This window comes from Lactuca sativa, chromosome 4, assembly GCF_002870075.4.
Source record: "Lactuca sativa cultivar Salinas chromosome 4, Lsat_Salinas_v11, whole genome shotgun sequence".
NCBI lineage: Eukaryota > Viridiplantae > Streptophyta > Magnoliopsida > Asterales > Asteraceae > Lactuca > Lactuca sativa.
In genome coordinates this window covers 245,207,828-245,231,251 of record NC_056626.2, presented here as the reverse complement: position 1 = coordinate 245,231,251, position 23,424 = coordinate 245,207,828, and the positions used below count along the sequence as shown (strand labels likewise).

The following is a 23,424-nucleotide window of genomic DNA, read 5'->3' as shown; positions in this document are numbered from 1 at the left end:
GGTTGTCAATTGGACAGATTTGTTTCATAGTCCTCTCCATTGGATTTGCTCGAGCTTCATTTACAAGTTTATAGAACAGAGACAATGGGTTGGGGTTTGCAAAAGCTTCAGATTTTGTAAAAAATTTAGACCTTAAGATAGCTAAATTTATGAGAACCAAGATAACATAGATAAAAAAAAAAAAAAAGCAAATCCTGGTTCGGATATTGAAGAAGTCGGGCATACTTCTGAAGGGAGGTCTTTATTAGGTACAAATACAATTCATCTCCATGAGAGTTGCTGTATGCTTTGATAAAAATAAAAGTTTTACCAATAATCATACATACTTGTTTTAAAGTTTTTTAAAATGATTTTTGGTGTACATACAGGATGGGCTTGGTGATACCATTAGGGTTTCACTTACAGAACAGCAGATGAAGAAATAGATCTATGTAGAAAATTGGCAATTGTTGGTATGACAGCATCCCAAAATCGTCAAGGAGTGGTATGTTTTTTATTTGCATAATCTTGTACATAATAAAATACATATATTTTTCTATTTCGAAGTGTTATAAAAAATTTTATATTTTTGCTAAAACATTGATAATAATGATAAACAGTCTTATAAATATAAATTAAATAACAAAATAATTTCTAAATAATAAATTCATATTCATAAAATATTATGAATGTATGATAAACATACCATTAAAAAAAATAATATCCAAACAAATATTTGAAACTTCAAAACCACAATGTCCAAGTACGGAATGAAAAATAAAATGCATAATCATTGTTTAAAAATCAAAATCCACTACCTTACGAAATTCATCTTAAATCCAACTCAGCCACTTTTTTCCAACTTTACCTTCACAACCTGGTTAATGCGTCCTTCTGGTGAAATTTTTGGAGTTTTTGAAGATGATGAGTTTTCATTCAACTCCAAATCAAATACTTTTTCCAAATTTCTCTTCAAAACTTTTGGTGTATTCAAATTCTTCATGGGACTTGTTGCTGAATATTTATCAACAGTGGAAGGTGTTATGTTGTCATCTGTCCCAGAAATTGCATCCTAAAAATAATAACAATTGTACTTAATTAATTTATAAAGTCAACTAATATTTATAAAATAATTCAATGCAAGTATATTGTGTATATAACCTTCAAACTCCTAGTATCTTGTGATTCAAAATCTGTTTCAGCAACATCAAATGACTGTGAATTGCCAACCTGAATAATTAAAAATTAAAAATATTAATAATAAAAAATATGAATAGCAAATCAGCATATTAAATAAAACTGTAAACATTTATACCGTTAACCCTAGTATTTAGTAAATACAATAGAGTTTTTGTATACACAAAGATACAAAAAAGATCATAATAATAATAATAATAATAATAATAATAATAATTTATAATAACCTGTGAAACGGTCAACTTATTTTCCAGTTCTTCAATCAACTTTTCATCATCACTCACTCTACATATACTATATTGGTTGTTCTTTTTTGAGACGTTGAAGTTTTTGATTGATATTTTAAACGCCAATTTCAACCCTTTCAGTGCATTTATCTCTCCAGGATAGAAAGCAGTACTAAAACCAAGCTACAATAAAAAAAAAGTAAAAAAAAAAAGATTGGTTAAAATAAATTCATTAAGTGTAAGTATTAATTAATTATAATTAAGGTGTACCACCTTTAATGTTTTTTTAAACAGATCCTTGGCTGATTTCTTCAAAAGATATTTTCCATCCCTTTCAAACATGGTTAAGGTAAGTGTACCGGTATTGTCTTGGACACGTATCGGAATCATAAATCTAAAAAATATGAAAATACAAAATAATTTTTATATATATGAAATATAATGTAAGTTATACTGATTAATTAGGAAATTAATAACCTCGGAATAACTGAAGTTTCAGTTTTTGTGCAGTCGTTATTATGACATTCATAACCATGAGTTAATTCATCAACATTAGGTTGATCGTCTGCATCAGGAGGCTTAAATGCTTTGTAGTTGCAATTTGTACATGCCAAGTAATGTCATGGTTCATTTTGTAAAATTCCCTTGATAGTGCCCACGATAATAAATGTATTTTTCTGTTCATTAAATTTATTTTGGTAATCCAATATATATATATAGAAAAAAGTAGGTTTATATTCATTATTGATTATAAAATATATAAAAACCACACCTCCACGGGTTCAGAAACATCAACAATTGTCTTCAACTGGAAATTAACCATGAAATCATCATGTTCAGAAACTTTATTAGACTTCAAAAGTGTAAATGTATTTGTAGATGAATCAGGGCTATCATCTCCATCCAAACTGTTTGTTAAAAAAAATAACTAATGTTACTGACATAAAACTTAATTGTTGAAATAAAAATGAAATAACATAAATTAAATAATATTAGTCACATAAAAGAAAAATGTAGAAATTAGAATGAATTAACATAAATAAATAACATAAATTACCTTTTCTTAAACGCATTGATTTCATCAATGTCTGTGTTAATGAACAGCTTTGATACGGAAAAGTAGGTGTTAACTGTTGGACGATCTATAAAAAAGATTTCATTAAGTGTTATTTTAATGTGTAAAAAATAATATTTAATAACAAAATCATACAATATACCTCTCCAAATACTAAGTTTTGCAAATTGAAGGATAACAATCATACGAAGATTGTGTGGATTGTTATGAAGAAAGTCTTGCAGTTTGTAAGCAAAATGACCCCACAAATTGACATTGAGTTGCAAACCACTGCGAAATAAAAGTTTTAAATTAGATGAAATGATAATTATATAATGTAAATATCCAAAAAAAATATATTAAAACAACAAACTTTGCATCTTGGATTTGGATGTTGAGCCTGTGTTTTTTCATATCTTCATTGTCTCGCCCCATCTCACCAATTGCAACGACTAATCCAATAACATCTATGAACAAAAAATAAGATTAATTAAATATTGTTATGAATTTAAAAATATGATATTTAATTCAAAAAATAAAATTTACCATAATTAATTAATTAATTAATATATAATAAAATGAAACTAACCGATAGCCATGTTTTGAGGATGGGCCAATGAGATAACAGACTGATAATCAACAAACTCAAAACCAAATGTAGGTCCAGAAAAATCATGAGACTCCGTAACAACAGTGTTATGGAGAAAAGTAAGTTTATGATCTTGCCGAGTCAAAGTAAAACCATTCATCCTTTGAGATGCAAAGCTTGGACATTTTATGTAAAATGCTAAGCCATCTTTTAGAATGTTTTTGAATCGATAGATGTTTTTTCTTAATACATTTGCTTGAATCTTAGTACCCTAAAAGAAGAATAATATATAAAATAATAAATAAATAATATTAAATTTTGCATCTTTAATGAATATATAGTGTTAAGTTGTAATATACCTGTTCATCTATTAAGATTAATTCAATGTTGAAAAGTTCGTCCTTGTTATAGAATGAAAAGAGGTTCCATAGGTTTATCACTCTTACTTTGATAGTCGAATCATCTTTAAGTACATCCAAATCTGAAATCAAAGTAACATCTGGTTGTGCCATCAATCTGCAAAGAAAAATCAAAAAAATAAAGGTTTAACTACTAAAAAGCAATGTAAAATAAGTTTAACTATTTATCAAATAACAACCAACCACATAACATCATGTAAAATGAATAATAATCAAAATGCAATAACAAATGTAATTAAATAAAAAAATAAATATATAGATCAAGTAAAAATAGAATCTGTTGAAAATACTTGTTCAGAAAAGAATTGCAGAGTTTCAGACTGAATTACATTTTCTTTCAGTCAATGGTCTTGAAAACTGTTGTATGAAACATTGATATTTTGCGTAGAAGAATCCTCTAACAATAGTTGGGTGCATTTCATTTAATTTTTTTTGAGTTTATGAAAAAATAATTATAACATGATTTTGTAAATTCATTTACAGGGATAAGATTGCTATGTGCAGTGAGAATAAGTATGAATTTCTAAACAGTTAAAGATGCACAATAAATGCAATTGTGTTCCTCATAGCAAGATCTTTTTCATTAAATTAAAGAAGTTACATTCTATCTTTCAATTTTTCAGTTTTGGTATACATATATAATAGTAATAGTTAGATTTTGGAAGAATATAGCAAGAATAGAGCTTTAATCAAGAATAATAGATTTAAAACATATAAAGTCGAAAATGATAACTTATATTGGAAGTATCGTTAAAAAAAACAAAAAAATGATTTACAGTCTCAACACAAACACAGAAAAAAAAAAGAACAAAGAATGATTGAAATAACAGAAAATGATGTAGAGTTTAATGTTTAAAGAAAAAAATAACCTTCTGATTTTATTGGAAAAGAATGTATTACTAACCTTCTGTAAATCAGAAGAGCAGAGCATATAAGAAACTCAAAGTCGAGAGAAAAGCAGTAGAGGATTATTTGCAATTCGATGGTTTCATATAAATACGCATAGATAATTCAGGAACAATAAATTTATTAATTGCAGAAAAGTATTTTTTTAGCAGATTTGATTCCTGATTTTTATGGATATGATTAGTGGGGTAATCGATTTAAATTTGGAAATCAGAATAAAAAAAACGAATTTGTAGTTTACATTGTAGAAATCAATGATTTAGTTTAATTTTTTTCCTGATTGATAGGAGATGATATGCTAAGATTGACCATAAATATAGGAATGATATCAGTGTATATTTGAATTTTGCAGGTATTTCAAATTGTGTGAGCTAATTTATAGGAGGTGATGTATTCCGCTATGTGGTGCAAAGAATGGGCGGGAAAATGATGAATAAAAATTCTCTGGCAATGACACGTGTAAACTTGGAGGTGCAAAATAAGGACATGTGGCATGCAAAGTACTCTTTTATTAAGAATAGATGAACATCCGAAGATTGCCCAAAACAAGTATTAATGGAAGTGTCATCGCTGGGTACTAGGAGTAACACAATCATCACAATAAGCGAAAGGTATAACCTAATGAACATCCGAAGATTGCCCAAAACAAGTATTAATGGAAGTGTCATCGTTGGGTACTAGGAGTAACACAATCATCGCAATAAGCGAAAGGTATAACCTAATGAACATCCGAAGATTGTCCAATTGTCCTCTGTAGCAGCAGCAGGTGGGTGGAAGGGTTAGTCCCAAATCGATCTACCTAATATACGTAGTAACCTCAGACCTCCGTAGATGGTCATCGACCACTGGTGCTAATCAGTGGGGTTCGGAATGGTAAGTCCCGCCTAGCTATCCCATTGAATCGAGATAGGAAAGACAATTTACACAGTAAATACTAATAAATCGTCTTCGTAGTTCTAAGTACAAGTATCCAGGTAAGTGAATACAGGATAATGCACCTATGTAAAAGTGTTCCTGTACGGTATTCATGTAAGTATGTCCATGTAACTGGTAAGTATATGTAAACATATTCATGTATCATGTAATCCTAAGTACGTGTACTCATGTATCATGTAAGGCATTAGTATAGACTCATGAATGAACTGACTCTGGTGTGATTCCTTGTAATAGAAGTATTGTTTGATATCTTCACATTATCCCTATGATAATTTACTGGGAAGTATGTGGTTGTCCAAGTAGATTTATGCACCCTCGATACACCAGGGTACGGGAAATTGAATGAAGGATGAAAACTATAGCCTCTAACATATAAATGAACATATGTGCATAAGTATAGTTTGATTTAAAAAGGTAAAATAATGGTTTTGCAAGATATCTAGGAGTTTTGAACAATAATTTAGAGTGACTTGAAGTCATTAAACATTTCAAAACTAATACTTCTGTTATCCAAGTATTTTAAGATAGAAAACCATTTCATGTGACACCTTTTGAAATATGTGAAATCTACTGAGTGAAAACACAGTTATAAAATACATAAGATTGATTTAATAACATATTGTTTTCTACTTGTATTCCCCCCCCCCCATTAAAGCATTTAAAATCCTTTAAAACATTGATTAAGGGGTATGAACTCACCTGAAGTTGGTGATTGGAATGAACTGAACGGTATAGGATGGCTAGGTGTCAAGCGAGGACTTGTGCACACACTACGATCCTAATGAACATATAATCACACATATATGCACTCAATTAGACTCAAATGACTAATTGATAATGTTTAAGACATCCTAGACATAATTAACACTTTATATAAGTGTTTTAAGCCGAAAGGATTTCATCTAAGCTATTGTGGGACAGGGTATTTGTGTTTAGGGTTTCCAAAGGACCCTATATGAGAGTTTACTCTCCATAAACCATCACGCATGGAGTTTACGGTTGTAAACTCTTGAGTTTACGGCCGTAAACTCCCAAACATGTGTGTTTGGTGTGTTTTGAAGTCCCAAATGCTTTCTAGAATTATTCTAACTTAGTGGTTATGTCCTTGGAAGGGTTTAAGGTCTAGAAGTGCTCCAAATAGGAGTTTACGGCCTCAAGGCCATTTCCCCTTGGAGTTTACGGCCGTAAACTCCCTTGGGGTGTGATTTTTGTTGTTTTCAAGCTTCTTGCACTTGTGAGATATGTTCTAGACTTTTATTCCTAGCATATGAAGGCATTAGGCACACCTTAGTGCCCTTTTTAGGAGTTTACGGCCCAAGAACCATGTCATGGCCGTAAACTCACTTGGTTAAGTGATTTTGGTGTGGTTTGGTCCTTCCATTAAGTGGGTACAATTTCTTGTAAAGGTCTAGGGTTTTAGGTGTCATGAAAACACCCTTTATGTCCATTTATATGGAGTTTACGGCCTAAAGGAGTTCTGGGCCGTAAACTCACTTTTGTTTGTGTCATTTGATGTGTTTAAGACCTTAATCTACTTGGGAAAATAGCCTAGATGCAAGCCTTAAAGTCCTAGAGCCTTAAAAGACCATTTAGGGTGTGAATATGGAGTTTACGGCCTAAGAGAGTTCTGGGTCGTAAACTCCCAATCTTGGGTGGATTTGTGTGTGTTTTCTTGTCCCTAACATGCATACATAATGGTCTAAGGCTTTATCATAGTACAAATGTTGGTTTTGGCTTCGTTTCGGGAGTTTACCGCCCAAGAACACCTTGGGGAGTAAACTCCTAGATCTAATGATTTAGCCATCTAAATCATGTTATAAGCATCTAATATGTATTATAACACTACTAGAAAGAGTTACTCACAATCTGGGATAAAAACCCGAAGATCCATCGGAGAGAAAATGGCTTTTCTCTAGTTGGAATTGTGAATAATGTATTAATTTAATTCAGAAAACTATTTATAGTCCTGAAATATTTTGACAGAAAATATTTTTATTCTCGAACTTGGACTGTAACATTATGAAACTTGAAATGTTCAAATTTCACAAACCCAGGAGCATCCACTCTCCTGATATCTCCTAATGTGTAAACCCTAATGTACACAAACTTGTTCGGAAAAGTCTGAAAATCACTGAAATTGGACTAACTTCTATTGAATAGATATTGTTCGTACAAATGGAAATTTCGGGTTGTCACATAAAACGTGAAGTTTCAATACAATAACTTTTAGCCTTAGGTATCTAAATAAAAATTATAGACATCATTAAACCGTAAACGTACATAAAAAGAACGTCCAAATCTGACTTCGTATGAGGAAATTATGATTTTTCCAAAATCCGGATATAGCAGTAGACAGCTGAAAACTCGAAATAGAGATTGAGAGACTTTTGGCCGAAACAACCTAAATGAGAATTGAAGGTCTCAACAATAGTAGCGCAACGGTAAAAAGTTTGACGAAAACGGACATCGGATGAAGAAGTTATGGATTTAAGACGGAGTTTTCGTGTCCCGGCCTACTAGTAATAATATATTAATAATATATTAAAAATAAAGTCAGAATTAGCCAATGAAGTCTAAATTAGTGTTGTAGAGTATAATCTCACCTACGCCTCGATATAAACAACGTCAAAAACGGAGTTCGTATGCGAAAGTTATGAGTTTCTGAAGTTTGGGGCGCAAACCCCAAAGTTGCGCCAGACACCACGACGTGGTACAGTGCCACAACGTGGCAGGTGCTCTGGAGCCTGTCAGAACCACTTGCGATGACGCATGTAGTGACGACCAGCCACCATGACGTGGGAAAATGTGCCACGACATGGTGAGGGGCAAATTCAGCCCTATAAATAGAAATCGAAGGTATTAGATTTTGGTTGTTCAATTCTACCTTCCATGCCACTTTTACTCTGTGTCAAGCGTCCTAAGACTACCCCGAAGCCCCGGTAACACCTCCAACACATGACACATCCCGAAGTCCCGAGATCTCCGAGAAATCTACTTCTTTCCAGTCGAAGTTCTGCTCGACTTTCGTCTCACCTTCTTCAATCTATCAAGTGAGTTCATGTAACAACCCGAAATTGTCCATCGCCGAAGACCCGTTCTACCCATAAAAATTCGTCGTTTATCAATTCGTTCCGATTTCGTTTTGGGTTAAATTATTTAAACTTTATGTTTTTTATAAACTAATGAGTGTCCAAACCCCTTAGGAACTCATGAAATTAGCCCAAAATGTTTATTTCAAAAATTTTAGAAACATCCTCGTCAGGTTACAGAAACTTAATCGGGTGCGACCAAAAGCCCCGTTTAATGCCGGTATCGGGTAGAATTCCACCGTGTCCAAGTTTTGAGACCTATTTAAACGTGTTCAAACTTTCATTTGAAGTTTTTGCTTCCTCTCTCTACTCTCTCTCTAACCTCTCTCCTCAAACCAAGTTTAAGGGTCCAAAATCATCAAATTGAAGCTCCAAATCACCAAGGTAACTACCCTAACTCCTAGTATAACATCTTAGGCCTTCAAATTCGAGTTCAAATCAAGGAATAGGACCATATTCATGATTTTACGGCCCTAGAACAGTCCTAGGCCGTGAACTCACATAAATTGGGTTTTAGAGCCCAAAAACCCTTCCAATCGACCTTTGGAGCTTAGATATGGCTTAATTGCTTAATGGAATGGACTTAGAATGCCTTAAACATGGATTTTGAAGAGTAAACATGATTTTACTGCCTAATAACATGCTTGGGCTGTAAACTCATATAAATGGGGTTTGTATGCCCTTCAACCCTTCCAAAACTCCATTGAAGCTTAGATATGAATTGTAGAATATTGGATTTGGCCTTGGAACACCTTGAACATTAAATTAGAGGAGTAAACATGAGTTTACTGCCCAAGAACATGCTTGGGCCGTAAACTCATTAACATGGGGAGTAAACTCCTTTTTAGTGTGTTAAAATGCCATTTACACACACCATAAGCCTTGGGATAAATTCTAGAAGTGACGACAAACAAGATTTGGACCTTAAAACATATTACATCCCCCATCTAAGGAGTTCACGACCATGAGGGGGTTCATGGGCCGTAAACTCCAAAAATCATGTCCAAAGTCCCCTAAAAATCCATACAAGGCTTGGGAAAAATCATTGGAATCACATATGATTGTTTAAGGACCAAAAAATTAAGGATTCTATGTGTGGGGGAGTTTACGGTCGTAAACTCCGATAAATGGTCCCTAAGTGAGTTTTAATTCCTTCTAAAGCCTAAAACCCAAGCCTAGCATTAATCCCAAATGTTGTGAAGCCATGTTGCACCCAAAAACACCATCTATGAGTTCACGGCCGTGAACTCATGTGGATGAGGTGTTAAGGGGCCGAAAACTCCTCTATGAGTTTACTCTTGAAGAGTAAACTCCATATCCAAGCCTTATGTGACTTCAAACGCCACCCAGGTCCTTCCAAACACTTGTAAGGGAGTGTTTCCGCAACTAGAAGTGTTTGTCTCTACCAAATAAACAATCTAAGTCCTAATTAGATACAAATGTGTATCTTTTCATTATTCATAGGAACCTCGTGCATTTGCAAACCCAGATACGAGGTTTAGGATCCAATCAGACACGTTCCTAGTCCGATGAGTTCATACCCCTACCCTTTTTAAATGGTTTTTCAATGTTTTCAGAGGGGGGGGGGGGGAATACAAGCAAATTACAAATGTTTTCAAAACATAACATTGATGAATTTCAACAAATATGTGGCAAATTATAAATATTTTTACCCCTTATGTATTATGTTGAGCATAAGGGATTATTTATCAATCACAACTATATGAATTTCAGTTAAGGAAATAACCAAACTAATCAAATTATTATGGGAATATTTTGGGGTTCTTTAGTTCTTGTTTCATTGTGTACTGATATGTATATAAAGTTATTAGATAAACTATGTCTGATTCAGTTTATCTCCGTTTCATTTGAATGTATTGCCAGATAGCTTCATTGTATGTATCTATATTCACTGTATTATGTTTCATAATCTTTCGTATGTTTGATATCGTATGAGAACCCTGTGAATAATTCAGTACTAGCTTGTGAGTTTTGTCATTACCCTTTGGGTTATCAGTAAATCCTCCCCGGAAGTGTAACCAGAGTCTCCTGGAGGGAGAGCGTGGAATTTGTGAATAGATCTATTCGGGACAGACAATCCCACACCTTAACTGCTAGCTACAGTTAGGCGGGCACGCCTGGGGTGACAAATTCTGGATATCGTCTGACGTCTGACAAGCGTCAAGGAGGTCTCGTTGTCGTATCAGCATTGTTACCCGACTCACAATATGTATTAATATAAGTTTATTCACGGTTTCGCTTTGGGTTTTTGTTTTGACATTGTTTCGATTCCATATCAACTTTCTATCTATAGTTTCCATATCTAGTACGGGATGATAGTCCTATGGTTTTTAATTTATATTTTCATATATATCAAACTATCTTGTATCTAGTCTGGGATGATAGTCCCATGGTATTCAATCTATATTTTCATGTATATCAAACTATCTTATATGTAGTATGGGATGTTACTCCCAAGATTTTCAAACTACTTTCCATCTACAGTTCATGTATATTAAAGTATTTTATATCTAATTCGGGATAGTAATCCCATGATTCTCAATATATAGTTTTGTGTATTAAACTATACTCTGTGATATTCAATCGGTCTTGCGTTTAGGAAAATATGGGATTTTCCTAGGGTAACATATAACGCGTAATTGAACTGGTAATGAAAAATAACTAAACTGTTTTACATAAGAAAATATGGGATTTTCTTGGATAACAAACCTTTTCGGAAAACTAAAGGAAAGTGGTACATTTTTCAAAGAATTAACATCTTATGAACTCACCAGCTTTATGCTGATTTTCAAAACTGCTTGTCTTCCCAGGTCCGCATTAGACAGGTACCCGGTGATCTCTTTTTGTGAAGACGGATCGTGTAGAAGACTCGTCTCATTTTTTTCATATATATAATATGTATCACACTTGTACAATTTACTTTTGAAACAAATGTAAACTTTCAAATATATGTAATGTAATGGTTGTTTACTTTGATTACTATGTGCATTGGATTTGATACTCAACGTGGAGTCAACCCCGGAAATGTTTCCGCCTTTGGTTTTCGGGGTGTGACAAATTGGTATCAGAGCCCTTGTTTATAGTGAACGGAGTATACCAAATCTTACATGGTATAAAACTATAAACACTAAAGGGACTAAGTGCTCTGAACTAAAATTATCCTTCAAATATAAGTATTTTCAAAAGTATATAAGTATACCGAGCCGTCGAGATCCGTAACTACAATTAGAACAAAACATAAGTAAATGGGTGTTGTATGATGCGGTTAAACCTGGGCAGTTATGTAGTCGTGTCTAGGGTCAATATAGCCTGGCCAACTATATTTATTCGAGACACGGCCAACATGTGCTTGGGAGTGATTGTGGTATGCGGCATACCTAAAACTTACCCAATACCCCAAACAACAAGTCTTCGTTGCAGTGAATCATGAAATACTATGGGAGTATTTCTCAAGTCAATCCTTTGTAGAAAATCCTCGTATACGCGTTGTTCCTTGATCATTCCTCTAGTGATAAAATTTTCTGCCTTGATAACTCTTTCCTGCTTTATCGCTTAATATGATGCTATATCTGTCTTGATGAGATATCCCCTGTTCCATATCTCTTGATTCAATTCAGAGTACTTATGATCCTCTCTTTCCTGATCTTTTTAGATCATGATGCCTCCAAGAAAGAGACCCAGCTCGAAGAACACCAACAACCCTCCGCCGCCACCTCCTCCTGAAATCGACCCCGTGGTATTTCAGGCAGATGTTACCGCCGTGGTGGCAGCTGCTATGTCTCAATTGAACACCGGTGGTTCCGGTGGTTCGGGAGGTGATACCCAAACCCAAAACCAAGAGAACAGTCAGGGACACCGAAAAGAGGGTTCCTATAAAGACTTCATGAACGCGAAACCCACATCCTTTGATGGTACTGGAGGTGTCATTTCCCTCACCCGATGCTTCGAGAAAATTGAATCAATCTTTGAAACATGCGCCTGTTCAGAGTCCGACAAAGTAAAGTTCGCCGCCTGCACCTTCCTTGACAAAGCCCTGACTTGGTGGAACGGTCGAGTCAAATCCTTAACTCTACCTGTAGCAAATGCTATGGGTTGGGAAGCTATGAAGGAGCTTCTGCTCGCAGAGTATTGCCCTCGGGGCGAAATACAGAAGCTAGAACACGAACTCTGGAACCTTAAGATGAAGGGTTCCGATATAGCTGCTTATACTTCAAGATTCGATGACCTGGCATTACTCTGCCCGGGAATGGTTACCCCGGAGAGTAAAAAGATTGAGAAATTCATCTGGGGGTTGACCCAGCCAACAAAAGGGAATGTCTTGGCTGCGAAGCCAGACACCTATGATAGCGCTAAATGTCTTGTGCAAACCCTGATCGATCACGAAGACAACTCTGATGAGGAGGCTACCACTCCCGAGCCAGTCACAAGTGGAGGTGGAAGTAAAAAAGAAATTTTGGAACAAGCGGAAGGCCCAAAGTACGCAAGGTTCTTCTAAGAAACAGCAAACGGTAGCAATCCATGCTGCTACTGCCCCTATTGTTGTTTCAGCTGTCGAGTCCACGGCCCAAACTCCTACCAGTGGATACACCGGTACCCTTCCTTGGTGCGGTAAGTGCAGCTACCATCACTGTATTCCTGGTCCATGTCGCGAAAGAATCTGTGACAATTGTGGCAAGAAGGGCCACCTTGCTCGAACCTGCAGAAAACCAGCCAAATCAACAAACCAATCATCCGGAACGGGAATCAGTCCAGCCTGCTACAGTTGTGGCGAAGTAGGGCACTTCAAAAGAAATTGCCCCAAAGCAGCAACAACTGGCAACACTGGAAGAGTCCTAGCAATAGGACGAGAGGAGACAACCGCTGATCCTACTGTCGCCGCAGGTATACTCCTCTTTGACACCTCTTATACCTGCAACTCTTTTCGATTCCAGTACTAAAAGGGAAACCCATTATCTATCTATTCGAGCACCTTTCTAAACTTAACCCTTCGTTTGTAATCGAAAATGTGTACCGTCGAGACGGCTAACCAGTGAGATAGAGAACGCTAACTTCGTACCTATAGATTGTATTCTCAGTCCGGAGGATTATTCTGTTCCATTCGATTTAATGGAAAAACTTTTCACGAAATGCTTTGATGCTATGTTTGACATGAAATGACCAAGTCTCATTCATGTCGTTATTCTTGGTTTCGAAAAGGTCACCGTCTAGATCTTTCCCCCGACCCGACTCTCGTGATCTTCGGCATCAAACCTTCGCATCATTTCGTGCAATATAGCTCAAAAAGTTTTCCCTATAGGAATTGCCGCGCATCCCTCGTTCCTGTGATCATCGGGAAACGGGAAGTCTGCAGCTCTTTTCCCTAAATTTATTTCCCGAAGGACTCTCGAGAACTCTTTCCGAACGTCTAGTCTAGTCTCACACCGGCCTAATCCCCCGAACTACCTCGTCACCAAACCTCAGTGAGAGTAACATGTCCAAGACGGTGACCAAGAATTGATATGATCACTACGGATTAGTAGTGGTACCTTTCGGTCAAATCATTTTCCTTGATCATGTAGCTAAGCAAAGCAGTCATACCCGTGAACCTTTCCAACAACTAAGGCGATAGGGAATTAGTCGACATCGGAAATACCCATAAAAACCTGTCGATTCTTGGGTCCCATCGACTATTATCGCATACATACCCAGAAATTTCTTCTAGAACCATCAGACCCTTAGCTATTCGACTCCACGAAGATGTGCCATCCTGTTGGAGCGTGTGTCCTATTGAAGGCTTTATCCCAGAAAAGCATGATATGCTTTGAGAAGTGTAAAATACTTCCCTCGTGATACATTAGACCCTTCGTGATCCTCGTAGAATCGATTTCGTAACCTTAAAACCTCGGCCGCCCTTAGAACTTAGTAACATCCATCCGATACTTCACGTCTCAAATCTTTAGAAGTATCTACCCAACGAAACCCTAGTGATTCCTTTTAGGAGACCGAAGTCATCGAGGGTTGGAACCTCCATGGGAGAACCAATTGAGATCATGGATTGAGAGAGTCAATGTGCGAAACCAAGTCGCGTCCCGATATTCAGGGTTTGCTGGAACGCCAAGCGGAGACCCGATTCCACTTGGGAGCGTGAAGATCCAAGGCAGCAAATCCATTCGTATCTCATTCCAATTCGTGATCTGTATCTTAATCTTCGAATTTTGGGACGAAATTCCCTCTAACGGGGGGATAATGTAACAACCCGAAATTGTCCATCGCCGAAGACCCGTTCTACTCGTAAAAATTCGTCGTTTATCAATTCGTTCCGATTTCGTTTTGGGTTAAATTATTTAAACTTATATGTTTATTATAAACTAATGAGTGTCCAAACCCCTTAGGAACTCATGAAATTAGCCCAAAATGTTTATTTCAAAAATTTTAGAAACATCCTCGCCGGGTTACGGAAACTTAATCGGGTGCGACCAAAAGCCCCGTTTAATGCCGGTATCGGGTAGAATTCCACCGTTTCCAAGTTTTGAGACCTATTTAAACGTGTTCAAACTTTCATTTGAAGCTTTTGCTTCCTCTCTCTACTCTCTCTCTAACCTCTATCCTCAAACCAAGTTTAAGGGTCCAAAATCATCAAATTTAAGCTCCAAATCACCAAGGTAACTACCCTAACTCCTAGTATAACATCTTAGGCCTTCAAATTCGAGTTCAAATCATGGAATAGGACCATATTCATGATTTTACGGCCCTAGAACAGTCCTAGGCCGTGAACTCACATAAATTGGGTTTTAGAGCCCAAAAACCCTTCCAATCGACCTTTGGAGCTTAGATATTAATGGCTTGATGGAATGGACTTAGAATGCCTTAAACATGGATTTTGAAGAGTAAACATGAGTTTACTGCCCAAGAACATGCTTGGGCCGTAAACTCATATAAATGGGGTTTTTATGCCCTTAAACCCTTCCAAAACTCCATTAAAGCTTAGATATGAATTGTAGAATATTGGATTTGGCCTTGGAACACCTTGAACATTAAATTAGAGGAGTAAAAATGAGTTTACTACCCAAGAACATGCTTGGGCCGTAAACTCATTAACATGGGGAGTAAACTCCTTTTTAGTGTGTTAAAATGCCATTTACACATACCATAAGCCTTGGGATAAATTCTAAAAGTGACCACAAACAAGATTTGGACCTTAAAACATATTAAATCCCCCATCTAAGGAGTTCATGGCCATGAGGGGGTTCATGGCCGTAAACTCCAAGTTTACTGCCATAAACTCCAATAAATGGTCCCTAAGTGAGTTTTAATTCCTTCCAAAGCCGAAAACCCAAGCCTAGCATTAATCCCAAATGTTGTGAAGCCATGTTGCACCCAAAAACACCATCTATGAGTTCACGGTCGTGAACTCATGTGGATGAGGTGTTAAGGGGCCGAAAACTCCTCTATGAGTTTACTCTTGAAGAGTAAACTCCATATCCAAGCCTTATGTGACTTCAAACGCCACCCAGGTCCTTCCAAACACTTGTAAGGGAGTGTTTCCGCAACTAGAAGTGTTTGTCTCTACCAAATAAACAATCTAAGTCCTAATTAGATACAAATGTGTATCTTTTCATTATTCATAGGAACCTCGTGCATTTGCAAACCCAGATACGAGGTTTAGGATCCAATCAGACACGTTCCTAGTCCGATGAGTTCATACCCCTACCCTTTATAAATGGTTTTTCAATGTTTTCAGAGGGGGGGGGAATACAAGCAAATTACAAATGTTTTCAAAACATAACATTGATGAATTTCAACAAATATGTGGCAAATTATAAATATTTTTACCCCTTATGTATTATGTTGAGCATAAGGGATTATTTATCAATCACAACTATATGAATTTCAGTTAAGGAAATAACCAAACTAATCAAATTATTATGGGAATATTTTGGGGTTCTTTAGTTCTTGTTTCATTGTGTACTGATATGTATATAAAGTTATTAGATAAACTATGTCTGATTCAGTTTATCTCCGTTTCATTTGAATATATTGCCAGATAGCTTCATTGTATGTATCTATATTCACTATATTATGTTTCATAATCTTTCGTATGTTTGATATCGTATGAGAACCCTGTGAATAATTCAGTACTAGCTTGTGAGTTTTGTCATTACCCTTTGGGTTATCAGTAAATCCTCCCCGGAAGTGTAACCAGAGTCTCCTGGAGGGAGAGCGTGGAATTTGTGAATAGATCTATTTGGGACGGACAATCCCACACCTTAACTGCTAGCTACAGTTAGGCGGGCACGCCTGGGGTGACAAATTCTGGATATCGTCTGATGTCTGACAAGCGTCAAGGAGGTCTCTTTGTCGTATCAGCATTGTTACCCGACTCACAATATGTATTAATATAAGTTTATTCACGGTTTCGCTTTGGGTTTTTGTTTTGACATTGTTTCGATTCCATATCAACTTTCTATCTATAGTTTCCATATCTAGTACGGGATGATAGTCCTATGGTTTTTAATTTATATTTTCATATATATCAAACTATCTTGTATCTAGTCTGGGATGATAGTCCCATGGTATTCAATCTATATTTTCATGTATATCAAACTATCTTATATGTAGTATGGGATGTTACTCCCAAGATTTTCAAACTACTTTCCATCTACAGTTCATGTATATTAAAGTATTTTATATCTAATTCGGGATAGTAATCCCATGATTCTCAATATATAGTTTTGTGTATTAAACTATACTCTGTGATATTCAATCGGTCTTGCGTTTAGGAAAATATGGGATTTTCCTAGGGTAACATATAACGCGTAATTGAACTGGTAATGAAAAATAACTAAACTGTTTTACATAAGAAAATATGGGATTTTCTTGGATAACAAACCTTTTCGGAAAACTAAAGGAAAGTGGTACATTTTTCAAAGAATTAACATCTTATGAACTCACCAGCTTTATGCTGATTTTCAAAACTGCTTGTCTTCCCAGGTCCGCATTAGACAGGTACCCGGTGATCTCTTTTTGTGAAGACGGATCGTGTAGAAGACTCGTCTCATTTTTTTCATATATATAATATGTATCACACTTGTACAATTTACTTTTGAAACAAATGTAAACTTTCAAATATATGTAATGTAATGGTTGTTTACTTTGATTACTATGTGCATTGGATTTGATACTCAACGTGGAGTCAAACCCGGAAATGTTTTCGCCTTTGGTTTTCGGGGTGTGACAGTTCATACCCTATAACTACACTTTCAAATGCTTTATAAATGCTTTTTATACACTTTTAAGGGGGGAATACAAGTAAATACATGGTTATCCTCGTGTGAAATACATAAATCTTTTGTTATACTTTTTTTATATAATCAATCATATGTGATTTATAACTGTGTTTCAAGCAAATGATTTCATATACTTTATAACTGCGTTTAGAGCAAAGGTCTCTTTTACTTTACACTGTCTTATCAAACAAACTAATTTTTAAACCATTTTATACATTGACATCAAGTCATCAATATTTATTATTCAACTCTTTAAATGTTTTACAAAACTTCCTTTTAAACTTATGTATTATGTGCACATATGTAGACATAAAACTACTATTCAATCAGTTCAATACCTTTGGGTAGCAAAGGTATACTTTCATTCAAATTACATAAATTACTAGTAAGCTATTATAGGTATAGTTTAGGAGAAATACTATCGTGTACAAATATTATAACAGAGAATACTATAACAGAGAATACTATAACAGAATGCAAAACATGTCATGATAACGTCTTGTCCTTTTTGGGAATAAAACATGTTTTAAATAAATATCAAACACTTTATTTATATTTTGAGAATAAATGTTCGATAATGTTATTGCAAATGTTAGACTATACATACAAAGCCGACACTACACTAGGGTTTGCTATTCAAACGAAACACTCTTTTGGAAAAACTATAACATGTATAGTTTACAAGGTAATCATGAGATTTTACATACTATAAGTGCTACATAAAAGAAATACTTCATATACAAGAAACAATGGACTTTTCATACGTAAATCTATTTGATACTAAGTTTTGTGAGACATTCAACTTCACGTACTTTCAAGTGTGCAGTTAAAATCCTGTATTATATACCATAATCTCTTGTAGGGAGAGCGTGATACTTGAGTATAGATCTATACGGGATTGACAATCCCACACCTAAGTTGTTAGCTACAGCTAGACCGGCAGGTCTGGGGTGACAAACCTCATAACATTCTAACGCCTGAAGAACATTGTTACAGGCAGTCTGGGTCAATAGTATGGTTATAAAACTCACATGGAGTATTAAAAACACACGTTGATTTACGGGGTCATCAAATGCTTTAGTAATTCTATACATACATAAATCTACTATTTAAGTATGAAAAACATCATTGTGTTACAGTTTTGGAACTTTTAAACTTCCACCCACTTACGGAAAAACATCGGATTTCTAGAAGTAAACATTCAAAATAGTCGGGTCTTGGTAGAAGGCTACTTTTATACTAGTAGAAAATATGGGATTTTCTAGGAACTTTCAAATATATCCAAACCATTCTATTCAGTTTTATGCAAACAAATTACATTAAACAATTTCAAACATTTTCTTCATACTTATACAAACAATGACATTAAATACTTATGAACTCATCAGCTTAAATGCTGACCTACGCTTTCAAAATAACTTGTATTCTCAGGTCGTCAGTAGACAGATACCAATGCCAGGTTTCGAGAAGACAAAGCTTATGTCAAGACTCGTCTTTTATTTTGATTATCATGTTTATGTCATATTACTATGAAAGAACACATATGTATTAAACTATACTATTAATGCAATGGATGATGTTGTTTCTTGTTTACTACTTTACATTGTTATGATACTATACATGAAGTCATCCACCCCTGAACGTTTCGTCCGTTCCAGTTTGGGGGTGTGACAGATTGGTATCAAAGCATTGTTTATAGTGAATTGAGTGTATCAACCCATAAAAGATATACGAACTATAAACACATTGGGATTAAAATACTCTGACCAAGAGTTTATACTTTAATTACTAAAATACTTAATCAAAAGTATACAATACCTACATACTTACTATAGAACAGTGTCATACTAGAACAGAACAAAAGTATTTAAATTGTTGGACACAATAGTCAAACATGGGCACTTATGTAATCATATGAGGAATCAATATAGCCTGATCAACTATATTCATTTGTGATATGATAAACATGTATTTGGGAGTGATTGGGGTGTTGCAACAAACCTAAAACTCACCAATTTCTAGGTCCTAAGAATTCGTTAGAACAAAACATAAAGTAAAATATTATATGGGTATTTTAGATACTAGTCATTCAAAGAACAAACTTGTTAGGATTAGCAGTAAGCTTCTCTTATAGAAACTTTTATTTGTTTATCGCCTTGTCTTAGAAGTGTAAATAAATTTCTTACCCTCATTTCTCGTCTAGATAAATGGTTGGATTCCACCTCCCCGGCAACCCTTACTTTCCCGGCCAAGAGAATGAAGGAAGGCTAGATGCAGAACTAGAAGCAGGACCCGCAATTCCCCTTAATGTAGAACATGCTGAAGATTTACCGGAGGATCCTGAACCTGAACCTGAAGTCGAGAACTTACCTCTACAAGCCCAAATCCCAATTCAGAACCCTCGTCAAGACTTTCATGGTCTGACGCCCCTATGGGTGGAAAGCTTAGAGACATGGAATCAAGAACAAGATCAACCTATACCATATAACGGAGACAGAAGCTTCTACAACGAGAGCGAAGGGGGCTCAGCAGACAGAGTTTTGTCAATCATGGTCTGCAGGATTGCTTGCAATGAAATACAAGCTAGGACAGCCATCAACCGAATCGTGGATTTGTTGTCAATATTAGGATGAATAGACTTCACATCTGTCGTCTGGAAGAATGCTCGTGACCAAGCATTGCGAGACAACGAAACTTTACTACAAGGATTTACTGAGACTCGAGCCGACGTCATAGAGCTCCGAGTATTCCAGAGGGTATACGAAAGACACCTACTAGATATGGAGCATCAACTGGCTGAACTAAGGATTCATCCGAGGGATACCCGTCACCAGTAGGAGATGCTTTACCTTCCTTCCTCTCAGTTTAAGGAATAGTCTTCCTATCTATGCTCTAAGTAGCACTTTTTTTTCAATGTAACTATCCCAGTACTATAAGTTCTATTTCACTTAGACTTTATGCTGTCAAAGTCTTTCCTACTCCTGATATGATGTAAGATCTACTCCAAGGTCAAATTTTTCCTGAACCTATTACATCATAAATATCGATGATATTGACAGTCGAATAGTTCCCTAAAATTCTATATCCAAATACTTTCATCCTCCAAACATTAGAACTCTATCTAAATCCCACCCTAGTCAAAATTATTGGACTATGGTAACTTAGCTCATGGATCACTTCCAATTCTTTTTGAAAGTTGAATCATGTTATCCACTAACCAATGATAGCCTAGTTCAAAATAGCAATCGTCTTGTGACTATTCTACGAACTTACTTCTACTCTTTACTAGTATTGCATCATAGGGATGTAGGTCAAACCATTGAGATCAGTTTAACCAAAACGAAAATTTACATTTGCAAGAATGAGTAAAATACATCTAGGACCGATCATAATCACTCACGAACTCCTTCTCTATTCATATAGCATAATCATGTCGTCATCCAGAAATAATCAGCCGAACAACAAAACCCCGATCCTTCATATAGACGTCGCTACCTTCCAAGCCGCGGTAACAGCTGCCGTGAAAGCTTTCCTAGCACACCTCAGCTCTGGCAGCGTAAACAAGGCCGGCAAAGGGGTTGACAGTTCATATTGTTGTATCAATCCGGGAAATCTACAAATGATACAAATCACAAGCGTACAATGCCGTAAAGCTGAGAATAAGAAACGAAAGCGTCAAGCCCAAAAGGAGCGCAAGTGATCCCAAAGACTTGTCATGCAACAGCAACAAATGGTGACCTCTGCCACTTCAGCACCGGTCAAACAATATGAAGGAAAACTCCCGAAGTGTAACAAGTGTATCTTCCATCATAATGGAGCTTGCCGTGAAATGAAATGCTGCAATTGCAACAGAATAGGGCACCTTGCTCGTGGCTATGGAGCACCAGCACGACCCATCTCCAAAGTCCCTGGCACCGGATTCAACCAAGCTTGCTATGGTTGCGGTGAAATTGAACACTTTAAATGGGACTGCCCCAGAAGGAGGAACAACGAAAGCACTCGAGTCTGCATCACTCCGACCCTGCACACCACTTCAACCACCGATGTTGGTGTAAGCCATATATGTCATATATACGGTGAGATAGGACATCTCAAGAAGAATTGTCCAATAACAAAGAACTCGGGCGCAGACGGGAAAATTCTAAGGATCACCGCCGCTGGAGAGACTACTCCAGATTCACATTGAAATTCTAGTACGTTCCGTAGCATTAATGTTAGACTTATAAACATTTAAAAAGTAGTGCAAATAGAGTCATATCTTTTGCGAGATCCCATCAGTATTAGGGACGCTCGTGCTGCTTGTACTTACTTGTTGGCATTATACTTTGTTCGCAGTTGTAGTATCATAGATGAAATAATGTACTAAAACTCTCCCGTAAGTTGCACTGTTGTGTTTTGTAATACTGTTCTGAAATATTCTAACGCTATTTGTTCCGCCTAAGCCCAACATTGTCGTGTGACTTGAGTTGATCTGACCCTCACAGTGCCCATTTCGTGCGAAAACTCTTTTCCCTGTAATCAACTTTCTAGCCGAGTCATCATTCTATAGCTCCGAAGTACTCACGCGTAGAGCGCCATATGTTTCGTATCCTTCCCAAAGTAACCTCATCAAACCTCCCTAGAATACCACTCGTACACTACATTAAGTTCAAATCCAAAGACCCATATGGTGAATCGATCACTGAGGAATGTATGCGCAAGGGTGGTACGTAGTCAAGGTTCTATAGGCTTAGAATTGATGATTCCACTTTAACTTCTTTTCCTTGTTTGGATGTGAGCTTAAGGAAGAATCATTTATTCGACTGCCTTTTCAATCTTAATTATATACGACTCGTATACGCAAAACTGTAATTGAAGAACCAAGTATGAGTTCTAATATGAACTTCAGGATGGAGATTGCTTAAGACTACGAGTGATCGTGCTGCCATGCGAATAAACTTAGAAGACAAACACATGCCCTTCCCGCCGATCGGGACAAGAGAGATAGATAGAACAAAAGTACTTATCATTTTTCCTGAGTTCATGAGTAATCATAATTGCTTTTAGATCTTCACAACATCTAATCAACCACAAGGTTTTGACGTCATAATCAGTATGAATTAGTTGAGTCTACATCAAGCCGACATCAAGCGCTTTGAGAAAGCAGTTCAACTTAACCTCCCTATCAAAGAATCTCTAGTTATTTACGACGACAAATCAAGTACGAACCTCCGCATCAGTTCGTGTATTCAAACTCAGAAGTACTTACGAAAGGAATATCATGCATTCCTTGCACACATCATCGAGACATGCCGAGAAGTGAAGGACATTTAGAACATCCCAGAAGTACGCGACTTTCCTGACACCTTTCCAGAAGGACTACCATGATTACCACCACAGCGTCAAGTCGAGTTCAGAATCGACTTAGTTCCAGGGGCGACCACAGTAGCCAAATCACCTTATCGTCTAGCTCCAACTAAGATGCAGGAACTCCCCAGTGAGCTTAACGAACTCCTCAGAAGGGGATTCTTTAGGCCAAGTTTCTCACCAAACAAGAAAGAGCGTTCCAAACGCTAAAGTAAGCCTAGTGCACCGCACCGATATTATCCCTCCCAAAAGGGATAGAAAATTTTGTGGTGTAATGCGATGCATCCAACCAAGGGCTTGGTTGTGTTCTTATACAAGAGGAAAGGTCACTACCTATACCTCAAGACAGCTTAAGACGAAAGAAGTTAACTATACAACACATGATCTTGAGTCAG

General features: G+C 36.3%; 1 protein-coding gene across 1 annotated transcript; it reads right to left on the bottom strand.

The window, feature by feature from the left end:
* Positions 1 to 823: 823 nt before the first annotated feature.
* Positions 824 to 13,367, bottom strand: LOC128133605 (uncharacterized). The gene is made up of 12 exons (XM_052771107.1): positions 13,327 to 13,367; positions 3,406 to 3,562; positions 3,047 to 3,317; positions 2,831 to 2,924; positions 2,621 to 2,748; positions 2,461 to 2,545; positions 2,176 to 2,311; positions 1,881 to 1,981; positions 1,674 to 1,797; positions 1,404 to 1,586; positions 1,141 to 1,209; positions 824 to 1,051 (listed from the first exon to the last, which is right to left on the bottom strand). The coding sequence occupies exons 1-12, from the start codon at positions 13,365 to 13,367 to the stop codon at positions 824 to 826; spliced, it is 1,617 nt and encodes a 538-aa protein (XP_052627067.1).
* Positions 13,368 to 23,424: the final 10,057 nt, after the last annotated feature.